General features: G+C 45.1%; 1 protein-coding gene across 1 annotated transcript in view; it reads left to right on the forward strand.

Moving 5' to 3' along the window:
- The window catches only part of LOC130111180 (chromaffin granule amine transporter), a 63,479-nt gene that overhangs the window by 27,202 nt on the left and 20,571 nt on the right, over window positions 1-15,706 (forward strand). The window contains exons 6-12 of the mRNA XM_056278258.1: window positions 3,898-3,981; window positions 4,083-4,175; window positions 4,283-4,372; window positions 5,441-5,484; window positions 9,199-9,259; window positions 10,024-10,119; window positions 10,425-10,503. Coding sequence (XP_056134233.1) covers window positions 3,898-3,981; window positions 4,083-4,175; window positions 4,283-4,372; window positions 5,441-5,484; window positions 9,199-9,259; window positions 10,024-10,119; window positions 10,425-10,503 — 547 coding nt within the window. The remainder of the gene's footprint in view (window positions 1-3,897; window positions 3,982-4,082; window positions 4,176-4,282; window positions 4,373-5,440; window positions 5,485-9,198; window positions 9,260-10,023; window positions 10,120-10,424; window positions 10,504-15,706) is intronic.

Consider the following 15,706-nt stretch of genomic DNA (forward strand, 5'->3'; position numbering starts at 1 on the left):
TGAACAAGCAAGTTTTTACCCAATACCAAAGCGCCCACGGGTGGAGTGCATTATCCACTGTTCTGATGATACAGATAAGCTGGTTTCACTACAAAGTGTCGACTCATGGAGAACTCTGCTCAGGGCAGCTCAGATACGAAATCATGCACCAGTTTTGAAACTGGCAAAAGACATTCCTGAGGGACAGATTCCAGCAATCTACTACCACAGAAAGTGTCGCAGTATCTTCACTATGAAGCAAATTCTTGATGGCCTCCTTGCAAAAGAAAAGAAAAGTTGTGTCTCTGCTGAAGAGAAACAATCTAAGAGAGTAGCTCGACATGCTCCAAGTACATCTAGGACTTATGATGCAGAGTGCATATTTTGTCAGAAAAACAGCAAATATTCCAAGAGACAGAATACGAGAGAAGTACTGGTGCAGTGTCGAGAACTGCGAGCTGATGCAAAGATCAGGAGTGCAGCCACAAAGAAAAGGGACAGCAGAATCCTTGCCATTGTGAGTAGAGACCTTGTAGCAGCTGAAGGGCACTACCACAGGTCATGCTATAGACTTTACACCAAAGAAGAGGTTTCCAAAGGAGAGGTTGCCAGCAATGAAGATGATGATGCTGCAGCCCAGTATGAAGCTGCTGTGAATAAGGCATACAATGAGCTGTTCCTCTTCATCAGGATGGAGCTTTTTGGCAATCCTCAAGTGATGACAATGACTGATCTCTCTTCTAGACTGGTAGCTTCAATGAACTCCCAAGGCATTGCCCAAGTCAAGGAATCAACCAAGAAGCACATAAGGCGAAACCTGGAGAGTGAGTTTGCTGGAGCCTTGCAGATATTCCCTGATGAGAAAGGAAAATTCCTCCTCTATCCCGATAACTTGTCCATGAGGGAACTTGCCAAAGAAAATCAGTCTCTCAAAAGGGAGCTGCAGACCCTGAAAAGTGTCAGTGCACAAGATGTTATAGCCAAAGCAGCCATCAAATTGAGAGCAGACATTAAAAGTCAAGATGTTCCTCAAACCTGGCCGCCTGAAGTCAAACCAGAAGCAGAATGTCCTACCATTCCAGAGTCGCTCATTATCTTCCTGTACTCTCTACTCACAGGCTCAAATGATCCTGATCATGCATCCCAGAGAGTGCAGTGCCTTCTGCAGTCATTTGGCCATGACATAGTATATGCAGTGACATGTGGAAATACCAAGCCTTCCAAGCACATTGTTCTGCCATTCAGTGTCAAATCGTTGACAGGAAATGTAGAGTTGATAAACATCCTCAACCGACTTGGTCACAGTGTGTCCTATTCACAGATGGGAGAGATCAACACTGCCCTGTGTCTCCAGAAACTCTCATCATCAGGGAGTGGCATTGCCCTTCCAGCTAACATCCATCCTGGCATATTCACAACTTTAGCCTGGGACATATAGACCGTCTTGAAGAAACTGTCAGTGGTGAGGGAACATCTCACAGAGTCAATGGGATTGCTGTGCAAGCAAAGCCAGTCAACCCACTTCCTGTCCAACCCATGCCCACTGTTCCCAAAACAAAGAAGAGAAGCATTGATGGACCCCCACCAATGTTACCAACTTGCAATGCTGGACAACGGGTAGGGCCACCACAAAGCAAAAAGTCAGATGCCGATACTGCAGCCAATACTAAGCTTGCCAGAGAGAAAACCTTCTTTGGGTCCTAGCACGCATGTCACAACAAGAAGAACAGTCAGTCAGCAGCTGGACAGGCTTCAACATCCTGACTCGAGGAGAGATGACGGTCATCCCCGACAATATAGGCTATCTGCCTACCATCAATGCTCCAGCGACACAAATGTCTACTGTCAACGAGGTGCTTAACCAGTCACTGAGCATCATGCAGTGCTTAGGCCTGAGGAAGATTGTCTGTGTCTTTGACCAAGCCCTGTATGCGAAGGCTGTCGAGATCACATGGAAACACCATGACAAGTTCCATGATATCATCGTTAGGCTTGGAGTATTCCACACCATCTGCACACTGCTGGCAATAATAGGAAAGTGTTTCCAAGATGCTGGACTCAAAGACCTCTGCATTGAGTCTGGCATGATTGCAGAAGGCTCAATTGCTGGTGTTATGGATGGCCGCAAGTACAACAGGGCAGTGCGACTACACAAGCTCCTGTATGAGGCTCTCATGCGACTGACCTTGAATGGTTTCCTGTCCTGGTTGGAAGAAACTCACAGGAATGACATGGTTCACCTGAATGAGACACTGAAGACCATTGACAGCCTTGGGAAAGAAGTCTCACAACATGCTTTGAAGGAGGTCCTCGAGAACAGCTCTTGTACACGCATCATGGATCTATTTGAAGTCTACCGTGAGTTCCTTAGAGGTGGAAACGGCAGCCTCTCGAACTTCTGGATGTCCTATTTGGACATGGTTGAAATCTTGTTGGGGCTCATCCGAGCATCCAGAGAGGGAGACTGGATGCTACACTTGGCTAGCATTCGAGCAATGATCCCATGGTGCTTTGCTTATGACAGGATGAATTATGCACGCTACCTCCCCTACTACTACGCCCAGATGTCTGAGCTGACCTAACTGGCTTTGGTCTAGTTCTCATTTAAGGCTCACAATCACCTCACACAATGAAATAGTATGGGTATATTATACATTTCCTGAATCTTTACAGTCCTGTGAGTATTCCAGTTTTTGTGTTCTGTGTCCCTGATATTCCTAGATGCCACAGGGCTAAAAGAAAGTATATAGTTTAGGCAAACATTGCAGAAAGATGTGTGTTATTGATGGGTTGAAGAGCTCAAGTGACCTCTATATTTGTGAGAAATATCCACAACAGGGCTTGAATGAAAGCTAAGAAGGTCCCCTTTAAAATGATACCAAAGACAATATTATAGAACATTGAAAAATGTCCTGACCATGAGGCTAAACCAGGATATGCACCAGCGTCTAAAATGCAATTTAGTTTAGCGGGTGGTTAACTTCATGAGCTGATAACTGTGATACAGCTGCCACTCAGGAATGGTTATCATACCAAAATATCATCTACAGACATGGATCCTTTCAAAAATTATAAGTAAGTTTTGCCACCTTGAGTGTACCGAAATATCGTCTGGCCCATGGACTATATGAGCTGTGATGTGCAGTGTGTAAGTTTGTTTGTGAAGTGTGATGTGTTACAGTGTGTAACTGTGTGTAGGTGAAGTGTGATGTGTGTTAGTGTGTAATTGTGTGTGTGAAGTGTGTGGTGTTACAGCATGTAACTGTGTATGTGAAGTGTGATGTGTTACAGTGTGTAACTCTGTATATGAAGTGTGATGCGTTACAGTGGGTAAGTTTGTTTGTAAAGTGTGATGTGTTAAAGTGTGTAACTGTCTGTGTGAAGTGTCGTGTTACATTTTGTAACTGTGTGTGAAGTGTGATGTGTTACAGTGTGTAACTGTGTCTGTGAAGTGTGATGTGTTACAGTGTGTAACTGTGTGTGTGAAGTGTGATGTGTTACAGTGTGTAACTGTGTGTGTGAAGTGTGATGTGTTACAGTGTGTAACTGTGTGTGTGAAGTGTGATGTGTTACAGTGTGTAACTCTGTGTGTGAAGTGTGATGTGTTACAGTGTGTAACTGTGTCTGAAGTGTGATGTGTTATAGTGGGTAACTGTGTGTGAAGTGTGATGTGTTATAGTGGGTAACTGTGTGTGAAGTGTGATGTGTTACAGTGTGTAACTGTGTGTGTGAAGTGTGATGTGTTAGTGTGTAACTGTGTGTGAAGTGTGATGTGTTACAGTGTGTAACTGTGTGTGTGAAGTGGTATGTGTTACAGTCTGTAAGACTTCATTTAGTAGTATGTGACGCTGTGTGTTTTCGTATTTTAAGAGCATGTGTGAGTGTGTAGTTGTGTAACACTGTGTTTTGTTGTGTTAGTGTTTGCCTTCTCTGGAACGTACGGCCTGCTGTTCTTCGCTCGCTCTCTTCAGGGAATAGGATCATCCTTCTCTTCTGTCGCAGGTGAGATGACTGCACAGCTGTCGTTACAGCACCTGTTGTGATACCACTGTTATGCTATTATCACACTGCGTGTGTGTGTGTGTGTGTGTGTGTGTGTGTAGGTCTGGGTATGCTAGCAAGTGTGTACACAGATGATGAGGAGAGAGGTGTTGCCATGGGAATTGCTCTAGGAGGACTGGCTATGGGAGTCCTCAGTAAGACACACACACACACACACACTTGCTCTATCTGTCTTTCTGTCTCTTTTGTGTATGTATATAATATATGTGTGTGTATATAATGTGTGTGTGTTTTCTTTCAGTTGGAGCTCCATTCGGCAGTGTGATGTACGACTTTGTTGGGAAGAGTGCCCCATTCCTCATTCTTGCATTCCTCGCCATATTTGATGGAGGTAAACAACATTCCCAGTATGACTGGTACAACATTCCCAGTATGACCAGTTCAACATTTCCAGTAAGACCGGTACACCATTTCCAGTATGACCAGTATAACAATTCCACTATGACTGGTACAGCATTCCCAGTTACAACATTTCCAGCATGACTAGTACAAAAATTCCAGTATGACTGGTACATTTCCAGTATGACCGGTACAATATTCCCAGTATGACCGGTACAACATTCTCAGTATGACTGGTACAAAAATTCCAGTATGACCGGTACAACATTTCCATGATGACCGGTACAATATTCCCATCATGACCGGTACAACATTCCCAGTATGACTGGAACAACATTCCCATTATGACCGCTACAACATTCCCAGTATGACTGGTACAACATTCCCAGTATGACCGGTGCAACATTCCCAGTATGACTGGAACAACATTCCCATTATGACTGGTACAACATTCCCAGTATGACTGGAACAACATTCCCATTATGACCGGTGCAACATTCCCAGTATGACTGGAACAACATTCCCATTATGACCGCTACAACATTCCCAGTATGACTGGTACAACATTCCCAGTATGACCGGTGCAACATTCCCAGTATGACTGGAACAACATTCCCATTATGACTGGTACAACATTCCCAGTATGACTGGAACAACATTCCCATTATGACCGGTGCAACATTCCCAGTATGACTGGAACAACATTCCCATTATGACCGCTACAACATTCCCAGTATGACTGGAACAACATTCCCATTATGACCGGTGCAACATTCCCAGTATGACTGGAACAACATTCCCATTATGACCGCTACAACATTCCCAGCATGACTGGTACAACATTCCCAGTATGACTGGAACAACATTCCCATTATGACCGGTGCAACATTCCCAGTATGACTAGAACAACATTCCCATTATGACCGGTGCAACATTCCTAGTATGACTGGTACAGCCACAGTCCGGTACTGCTGGTCCCCGGGTGCCACCCAGTAGAACACATCCCCTGAAGTGAATGTGAGACAGGAGGAATTACTTTGTGTGTCTCCGTCTCCTGCAGCCCTCCAGCTGTGCATCCTGCAGCCGTCTAAGATCTGTCCAGGGGTGAGTCCAGGTTCTGACGTTCCAGCCTCAGCAGAGCTTCATCAGGCAGACGCCTTGTTGTCAAAGCAGTGGAGAGAGCCTCTTGTATATAGTTTGGTAGACCTACACGGACATTCAGGTGACAAGTGTCTCAGCCAGTGACGGCTGGTGCTGATATTGGGTCAGTTCACGCTTCCGCACCAGCAGCGTCACATCCCACATACCAGATTACAGCAACGACACACTATATACAACAACAACAACAACAACACTGTAGGCAAGTACCCACAAGGCCTCACTCAGTACGACGAGGAATGGAAGCTGATGCTACTGTCGAAAATAAGCCCGTTCAGACACATCCTGTGTTTGTCTTGTGACTGTTTGCTGCCGTTGCTGCTCTGGGTTTGACCAACATGTAAAACAACCGGTTGTAGGATTTTTACCAATAATTCTATCATCTTTATTGTAAACGATCATGAGGGCTGAGCCCGGTTAGCCCGTGTATACCAGCCGTCCCTCCCGGCTCATCCTGACGTTATTTTGAACGTACTCGTAGTACAAAAAGGAAAAAGTTTTTTTTTAATTTTATTTATTTATTTAAGCTTTATTTAACCGGGAGGATCCCGCTGGGATTACAAACCTCTTTTTCAAGGGAGACCTGGCCAAGATAGGCAGCACAGTTACAAAATCACACAGTTGCAAAATTACACATTTGAAAGCGCAAACAAAAGACCAAAAAATAAAAAAAGTAAATTACAAGCAGATTATAAAAAACAAGTACATGTTGTGAAATCGGCTTCAAGTGCTCTCAATGTGGATTTAAAACGGCTCAGTGAGACGAACTCTGCAGGTTTCCAGTCGTTCTGCAACATATTCCAGGTTGAAGGTGCAGCAGGATGAACACAAGCCTGTTTACCCAGCTCAGGTCGGGCATGTGGAACAGAAGGCAGCACGTGGCCCAGAGAAAGAAAGGAGCAAGGGCCAGCACTTCTCAGAGCAAGGAAGTCACAGATGTAGGAAGGCAGTAGACTGGGGATTGCCTTATATATAAAAGGATACCAATGACTGAGCCTTCGGGTGGCCAGTATCCACAAAAAACGGTTGTAAATGCTAGATCATAATGTGGTCCATAGTTATGAAGCATCTCAGAACGTTCCTGAAAGTCTGATGAGAAGTATAAATATTCCTGCTTCACGGTAACAGCATAAATACCTCATGGCAAGAGTATAAATACCTCATGCTAAGAGTATAAATACCTCACGGTAAGAGCATAAATACCTCACGGTAAGAGTATAAATACCTCACGGTAAGAGTATAAATACCTCACGGTAAGAGTATAAATACCTCACAGTAAGAGTATAAATACCTCACGGTAAGAGCATAAATACCTCACGGTAACAGTGTAAATACCTCACGGTAAGAGTATAAATACCTCACAGTAAGAGTATAAATACCTCACGGTAAGAGTATAAATACCTCACAGTAAGAGTATAAATACCTCATGGTAAGAGTATAAATACCTCACGGTAAGAGTATAAATACCTCACAGTAGGAATAAGGACTTGGTTATGAAGGCTCTTACACGTTCTCAGCTCGCAGTAGGACTCCTCAGAGAAACTGTGACGTCAAAGGTTTACATGGTAAACTTCCGGATGCTGCTCAGTAATGCAGGAAGGAAACCACAGAAAGTTGACCCAGTTCATCTGGACACAACGCTTACCCAGAAACGCTTCATCATCATCTCAGTGACTCTTCAGTCTCACCTGACAGCAGGTGTCCCCACCCTTATTAACTGAACTGACTGCAGGTGTCCCCACCCTTATTAACTGAACTGACTGCAGGTGTCCCCACCTTTATAAACTGACTGCAGGTGTCCCCACCTTTATAAACTGACTGCAGGTGTCCCCACCCTTATAAACTGACTGCAGGTGTCCCCACCCTTATTAACTGAACTGACTGCAGGTGTCCCCACCTTTATAAACTGACTGCAGGTGTCCCCACCTTTATAAACTGACTGCAGGTGTCCCCACCCTTATAAACTGACTGCAGGTGTCCCACCCTTATAAACTGACTGCAGGTGTCCCCACCCTTATAAACTGACTGCAGGTGTCCCACCCTTATAAACTGACTGCAGGTGTCCCCACCCTTATAAACTGACTGCAGGTGTCCCCACCTTTATAAACTGACTGCAGGTGTCCCCACCCTTATAAACTGACTGCAGGTGTCCCCACCCTTATAAACTGACTGCAGGTGTCCCCACTCTTATTAACTGAACTGACTGCAGGTGTCCCCACCTTTATAAACTGACTGCAGGTGTCCCCACCCTTATAAACTGACTGCAGGTGTCCCCACCTTTATAAACTGACTGCAGGTGTCCCCACCCTTATAAACTGACTGCAGGTACCCCACCCTTATAAACTGACTGCAGGTGTCCCACCCTTATAAACTGACTGCAGGTGCCTCCACCCTTATAAACTGACTGCAGGTGTCCCCACCCTTATAAACTGACTGCAGGTGTCCCGCCCTTATAAACTGACTGCAGGTGCCTCCACCCTTATAAACTGACTGCAGGTGTCCCCACCCTTATAAACTGAATGCAGCGTTGCCAATTATTGCTGCTTCATCGAGTCCGGCCATAGTCGGATCCGACGAGACCGGGACGGGAACCCTGGTCCCCAGTGGGCAACTGCATCGACACAAAGCCGATGCTTAGACCGCTACACCACCGCGGACCCATCATTTTGTTTTTTGGGGTTTCTTTTTTGTATCCGCTGCCCCCTTTTTCTCCCCAAATGTAGTTGGCCAATTACCCCACTCTTCCGAGCCGTCCCGGTCGCTGCTCCGCCCCCTCTGCTGATCCGGAGAGGGCTGCAGACTACCACATGCCTCCTCCCATACATGTGGAGTCACCAGCCGCTTCTTTTCACCGGACAGTGAGGAGTTTCACCAGGGGGACGTAGCGCGTGGGAGGATCACGCTAGACCCCCCCCGTTCCTCCCCCCCCCAAACAGGCGCCCCGACCGACCCGAGGAGGCGCTATTGCAGCGACCAGGACACATACCCACATCCGGCTTCCCACCCGCGGACACGGCCAATTGTACCTGTCCAATTACCCCACTCTTCCGAGCCATCGCGGTCGCTGCTCCTCCCCCTCTGCTGATCCGGGGAGGGCTGCAGACTACCACATGTCCCCTCCCATACATGTGGAGTCACCAGCCGCTTCTTTTCACCTGACAGTGAGGAGTTTCACCAGGGGGCGTAGCACATGGGAGGATCACGCTATTCCCCCCAGTTCCCCCCCCTGCCCCCCGAACAGGCGCCCCAATGGACCAGAGCAGGCGCTAGTGCAGCGACCAGGACACATACCGCGTGGCAACGAAATAGGCTGCTACGCCACCTGGATGCCTGACTCTGGGATATTTTAGGGAGTTTGGACCGACTATGGAATATGATATGACTGATAATTACCATATATACTAAGGTTTTGAAACTCTCATTCCAAGGAAACTTGACATTTACATTTCCCCGTTAGCAGAAATGTTTATCCAAAGTGACGAGAGTCCGAAGATGGAAAGATGTTTGTGTGTCAGGCATCACACCACAGCCCAGAGAGCACGTCCACAAAGGTCTCTTTCAACCACACTGTCCCTGTGTGTGCGTGTGTGTGTGTGTGTGTGTGTGTGTGTGTGTGTGTGTGTGTGTGTGTGTGTGTGTGTGTGTGTGTGTGTTTTGCAGAGTGTGGAGGGTACTCCTCTGTTGACCCTGCTGAAAGACCCCTACATCATCATCAGTGCAGGTGAGCAGGTCCCAGCACGTCGCTGCTGTCACACACCAAACCAGACCCACTGGTCCAACACCAGCAGAGCTTCGTGTGTCCAGCTTTCACCTTTCACGCTCAAGTAAAACACCTGGAGGGAGGCAAATTAGTATGTCTGAGCCCGGACTTATCTTGGCTCTTCAGTTTTTCCGGATATTCCTGAAATAACAGCTGCGGTCGGTCTTTCAAGAGTCTGACGTTTAGTTCTGTGATATATAATTAACTTGAACTTTAGTTTTATCAATCAGATATGACCATCAGATATGGCCATCAGATATGACCATCAGATATGGCCATCAGATATGGCCATCAGATACGGCCATCAGATACGACCATCAGATACGGCCATCAGATATGACCATCAGATACGACCATCAGATACGGCCATCAGATACGACCATCAGATACGACCATCAGATACGGCCATCAGATATGACCATCAGATATGGCCAGCATTGTATTTAAAGCTGCTCTGCAAAACCACTCGACATCTTTTCCCATTTGAAAATACCATTTTTAGCATCAGTGTCCAGGAATACAATGGTTTCCTGAGAATTCGCAGCTTGTCAACTACATGTGTGTGGACAGGAGGCTTGGACGGGGTTTCTGCTGTAATGACTAGGGGACATCCCCCAGACTGGTGTCAGCTGCTGCTGCTGTGTGCAGGCCTGAACACCTGGACGCCATGCTTTCTATGTGGCGGTTATAAACGGTGTCCTGACAGCAGTCCTTCTGTTTTAAAGGTTCTCTGTGTTTCGCCAATATGGGCGTGGCCATTCTGGAACCCACTCTCCCCATCTGGATGATGCAGACCATGTGCTCCCCAAGATGGCAACTTGGTACGTTCCACTGTGGACCTGTCTCACCTCCCCTCCCAAGATGCAACATGATTATATCATTTAATAACCAGTCCTGACTCCTGCCTGTCTGACATAGCGTATTGGCACATCTGGGGGGGGGGGGGGTTAGACATGTCCATGCCGGGGGGGGGGGGTTAGACATGTCCATCCCGGGGGGGGGGGCTTTCAGAATCTCTGCTGTAAGCTCACATCACCCTGCTACCTAACATCAACCACAGCAAATTTTCTGGTCTGTTTCTCAACAAAAATAAACTTCTTCCTTCCTTCATTTCATTGTCTTTCAGGTATGGCCTTCCTGCCTGCCAGTGTCTCCTACCTCATAGGAACCAACCTGTTTGGTGTAATGGCTAACAAGATGGGCCGGTCAGTGTGTGTGTGTGTGTGTGTGTGTGTGTGTGTGTGTGTGTGTGTGTGTGTATATATATATATATATGTGTGTGTGTGTGTGTGTATGTATGTATGTGTGTGTGTATATATATATGTGTGTGTATATATATGTGTGTGTGTGTGTGTGTGTGTGTATGTATGTATGTGTGTATATATACACTACCGTTCAAAAGTTTGGGATCACCCAAACAATTTTGTGTTTTCCATGAAAAGTCACACTTATTCACCACCATATGTTGTGAAATGAATAGAAAATAGAGTCAAGACATTGACAAGGTTAGAAATAATGATTTGTATTTGAAATAAGATTTTTTTTTACATCAAACTTTGCTTTCGTCAAAGAATCCTCCATTTGCAGCAATTACAGCATTGCAGACCTTTGGCATTCTAGCTGTTAATTTGTTGAGGTAATCTGGAGAAATTGCACCCCACGCTTCCAGAAGCAGCTCCCACAAGTTGGATTGGTTGGATGGGCACTTCTTTGAGCAGATTGAGTTTCTGGAGCATCACATTTGTGGGGTCAATTAAACGCTCAAAATGGCCAGAAAAAGAGAACTTTCATCTGAAACTCGACAGTCTATTCTTGTTCTTAGAAATGAAGGCTATTCCATGCGAGAAATTGCTAAGAAATTGAAGATTTCCTACACCGGTGTGTACTACTCCCTTCAGAGGACAGCACAAACAGGCTCTAACCAGAGTAGAAAAAGAAGTGGGAGGCCGCGTTGCACAACTGAGCAAGAAGATAAGTACATTAGAGTCTCTAGTTTGAGAAACAGACGCCTCACAGGTCCCCAACTGGCATCTTCATTAAATAGTACCTGTTAGAGCCTGTTTGTGCTGTCCTCTGGAGGGAGTAGTACACACCGGTGTAGGAAATCTTCAATTTCTTAGCAATTTCTCGCATGGAATAGCCTTCATTTCTAAGAACAAGAATAGACTGTCGAGTTTCAGATGAAAGTTCTCTTTTTCTGGCCATTTTGAGCGTTTAATTGACCCCACAAATGTGATGCTCCAGAAACTCAATCTGCTCAAAGAAGTGCCCATCCAACCAATCCAACTTGTGGGAGCTGCTTCTGGAAGCGTGGGGTGCAATTTCTCCAGATTACCTCAACAAATTAACAGCTAGAATGCCAAAGGTCTGCAATGCTGTAATTGCTGCAAATGGAGGATTCTTTGACGAAAGCAAAGTTTGATGTAAAAAAAATCTTATTTCAAATACAAATCATTATTTCTAACCTTGTCAATGTCTTGACTCTATTTTCTATTCATTTCACAACATATGGTGGTGAATAAGTGTGACTTTTCATGGAAAACACGAAATTGTTTGGGTGATCCCAAACTTTTGAACGGTAGTGTATATATATGTGTGTGTGTGCGCGCGCGCGCACATTTTTGTTACCTTCTGGAGACCTTTTCTGGTACAAAATCTTGTCAAGTCAATTTTATTTGTGTAGCCCAATATCACAAATTACAAATGTGCCTCAGGGGGCCTTAGAGCAACACAACATCCTGCCCTTAGACCCTCACACTGGATAAGGAACAACTCCCTAAAACCTTTAACAGGGAGAAAAACTGGGAAGAAACCTCAGGGAGAGCACCAGAGGAGGACCTCTCTCCCAAGACGCACAACGTGCAGTGGATGTCGCGTTTACCCAATACAACATTGAAAGAGGATAACACAATTATAATTGAATTATGAAATATATGAACAATATGAGGAGGATGCCAAGCAGTGTCCAGACACCACCGGGACAGCCCAGGACCTGAGCCATATGACCAGCATCACCATGTAGACCTGACAGGAAGACAGACTACACATGCACACAGGAGAGACTCACATCCCACCATTCACACACACGAGAGAAGAGACAAGAAACAACATTAGTCACACATCCAATTGAGAGAAGGATATAACATTGAAACAGGATATGTCTTTATAAGATATATTAAAAAAAAGAATAAGCAAAAAAAGAAAATGTGATGAGGGGGATGCCAAGCAGTGTCTCGGTGGCGACCACCGTCACCATGGAGACCTGGGAGGAGGACCAACTACATGTGTACACAGGGGAGACTCACATCACACCATTCACACACTGAAGAAGAGAAAGGAGAACACATCATTCAGAGAGAGAGAGAGAGAGAAGACATGTGAGAGAAGAGAACAGTTTCGATAGTCATTAGTCATAATTAAGTCATCAATTAGTCATAATCTATATGCTATAATCTGGTCGGCAGAACAGTGGTTGGTAAATTCATTGAGACAGAAACTGACCCACCATGCAGTCCAGGTTGTGAAGCACTCAACTTAAAGACAACTAATTGTAGGTTAAGGCAAAAAGATGAGTTTTAAGTTTGGATTTAAAGGACTCAACAGACTCTGATGGTCTGATGGCAGCAGGCAGGTTATTCCACAAGAACGGAGCCCGATAGGAAAAGGCCCTGCTGCCACCAGCTGCCTTTTTTTTAACTTTGGGTACACACAGGAGCCCTGTATTTTGAGAGCGGAAAGCTCAAGATGGAAGGTACGGTTTAAGGAGATCAGACAGGTATTTTATAAGTCAGCAGAAGCGCCTTGAAGTCTGATCTAACATGGATAGGAAGCCAATGAAGGGAGGCAAGAATTGGTGTAATATGGTCAAATTTTCTCGTTTTAGTTAGGATTCTAGCAGCAGCATTCTGAACCATCTGAAGACTTTTAGTACCAGCATGTGGCAGACCTGAGAACAGAACATTACAGTAATCAAGACTGGATGAAACAAATGCATGTATTAGAGTCTCTATGTCAGCCACGGACAGGAAAGACTGAATTTTAGCTATGTTATGTAAGTGAAAAAAGGCAGTCTTGGTGATTTCCTTAATGTGCTTATCAAAGGAAAGGCTGGGATCAAATGTAACACCAAGATTTTTGGCTACCACACTTTATAAAATCTCAGAGTTTTCGATTGTTCCTCTTACTTTATCAAACTGGTGTTTGTGTCAAGCTGGGCCAACGACCAGCATCTCAGTTTTATCCAAATTTAAAAGCAGCAAATTTGGTGACATCCAATTTTTCACAGCAGCCAAGCAGGCCTCTAAATTAGTCATTCAAGTATGATCATCAGCCCTTATAGGCGCATACAGCTGAGTATTATTCGCATAGCAATGGAAATTTATTCCATGCCTGTGTATAATTTGGCCAAGAAGTGAAATATAAAGATAAAAAAGTAGAGGCCCAAGAACTGAGCCCTGAGGTACACCATATTTAACATCAGAGAATTTCTATGTAATATGCAGTGGTGAGCGGTGACCTTTGAAGCTGGGTATGCTACCTCTTCCCCACCCCGGGCACGCACACACACACGAACGACCGCCTGCCCGCTACAACCCCCTCCCACCACTGCAAATGACACACTCACACCCCTCACTCACTCACTCACTCACTCACTCACTCACTCTCACTCTCTCTCTCACACACACACACACACACACACACACACACACACACACACACACACACACACACACACACACTGATCACAGACAGCAGTACCACATAATAAACAAACATGAGGCCACAGCGGACCAGAATAAACCGCAGCAGCTATGTAACATGATACAAAAATGCTAAAAAATACGCACAATGTCCTACCTTATTTGTACACGAAGTCCATCCTCTGATCCTTCTTTGTAAATTCTGCGATGACTTTGTCATAAAAGCAGTCGGGTGGCTTCATTCTATGCAGCATTCTTCTTTCAATCGACGTCACTGCCAGGCCAGCCAAACGCCGCTGTCCGACAACATGTGTTGGTAGGTCTTGATCCTTTTTAATGCCGAGAACGTTCTTTCTACTGGCGCAGTGGTAGATGGCACAGTTAAAAACAATTCTTTCAAAGAGTTACATGTGCTCTCTGGAAAGGTCTGCTCATACAACTGAAATTTAGAAAAGTCCAATAGCCCAAGAAACTCATCTTCTCCAAAGATGAAAGCCGCTTCTGCATTTGGAAATCAACAGTGTCCAACACTTTGAAATAAAGATCTCGATAAGCAGCCTTTTTGTCAGCAGAATCTCCTCTGCTCCTCTTAGCCGAGTTCTCCCGTTCCTCTACCTGTGCAAAAACACGGCCAAACTCTTCTCGCTGTCTTTGCAATTGCTCTGATATTCTCTTCATTTCATTTGTCTCACACAATAACCAATGTCCAAGCTCTTTGTTTGTAGGATATTGAAAAGTACGTCGGTGTGAGGAAAAAACACCAGAAAAAAGCTCCAGGAGAAACTGGAATTTGGGATCTTGGAAATATTGCAAAAACTCCCCTGCAGAAAGAATAGACGTTTCGTCCCAGTCCAACGGGTTATTTTCTTATGTAATTGAAAAGTTCAATTAATGAATAGCGGTTCTCTTTTGCAGTGTTCACTAATCGAGACGTATAATTCCACCTTGTTGGAGCAACTCTGGGGAATCGTCTCCTAACAACGTCATCAAGAGACTTGGTGCGCTTCGCAGAAGTGGTAAAAAAACGAGCCTAGTCCATTTAAAGTTGGAAAAAAAATCTTACAATCTTTGATAGTGTTGCATGCGTGACAGCACTAAGTTAAGAACGTGCGCACTGTTAGATTCACAGATGGAAGTCTGTACTAACCTTGTAGTACGTAATAAAATAGCAGGGGCAAAGCGGACTTTCATTCTGCTGTGATCCGACTTTATTCCAGAGAGTGCAGAATAAGACAACCCAGAAACAGTGATGCCCAATATATAAACACTGGCGCCCTCTCACCCTAGGGAAGTGTCCAGAGCAGACAAACACAAAATACATCACATCTCCTCCCCACTTATTTAGCTCGGAGTTCCCCGAAAAACCTGGATGCCTATTTATATCTCCTGAATAACACCCGATTATTCCTGCAGAACAACACGGAATACTTTAAAACAGATAACATAACTCAAAACATCCTACTATCACTTGCATTAAAAAAACATGACTTGCACATGTTACAAAACCTGGGTGAGCGGTGGTAAACTGCCCAACTCACTAACTAACCTAGTGTGGCGAGTGCCCCTTTAACCCAAAGTCCATTACAGATTGAGGCAGTCTGGGGGTTTTCTTTCCCATGTAGGGTACCTCCTAACAGTCTCTGAGGGAACAGTCTCTGAGGGAAGCATCAGCCTCAACCGATACTTCTGTTGGCCCTGAGTTTACTGG

This window comes from Lampris incognitus, chromosome 1 (genome assembly GCF_029633865.1).
Source record: "Lampris incognitus isolate fLamInc1 chromosome 1, fLamInc1.hap2, whole genome shotgun sequence".
In the NCBI taxonomy this organism is placed as follows: Eukaryota; Metazoa; Chordata; class Actinopteri; order Lampriformes; family Lampridae; genus Lampris; species Lampris incognitus.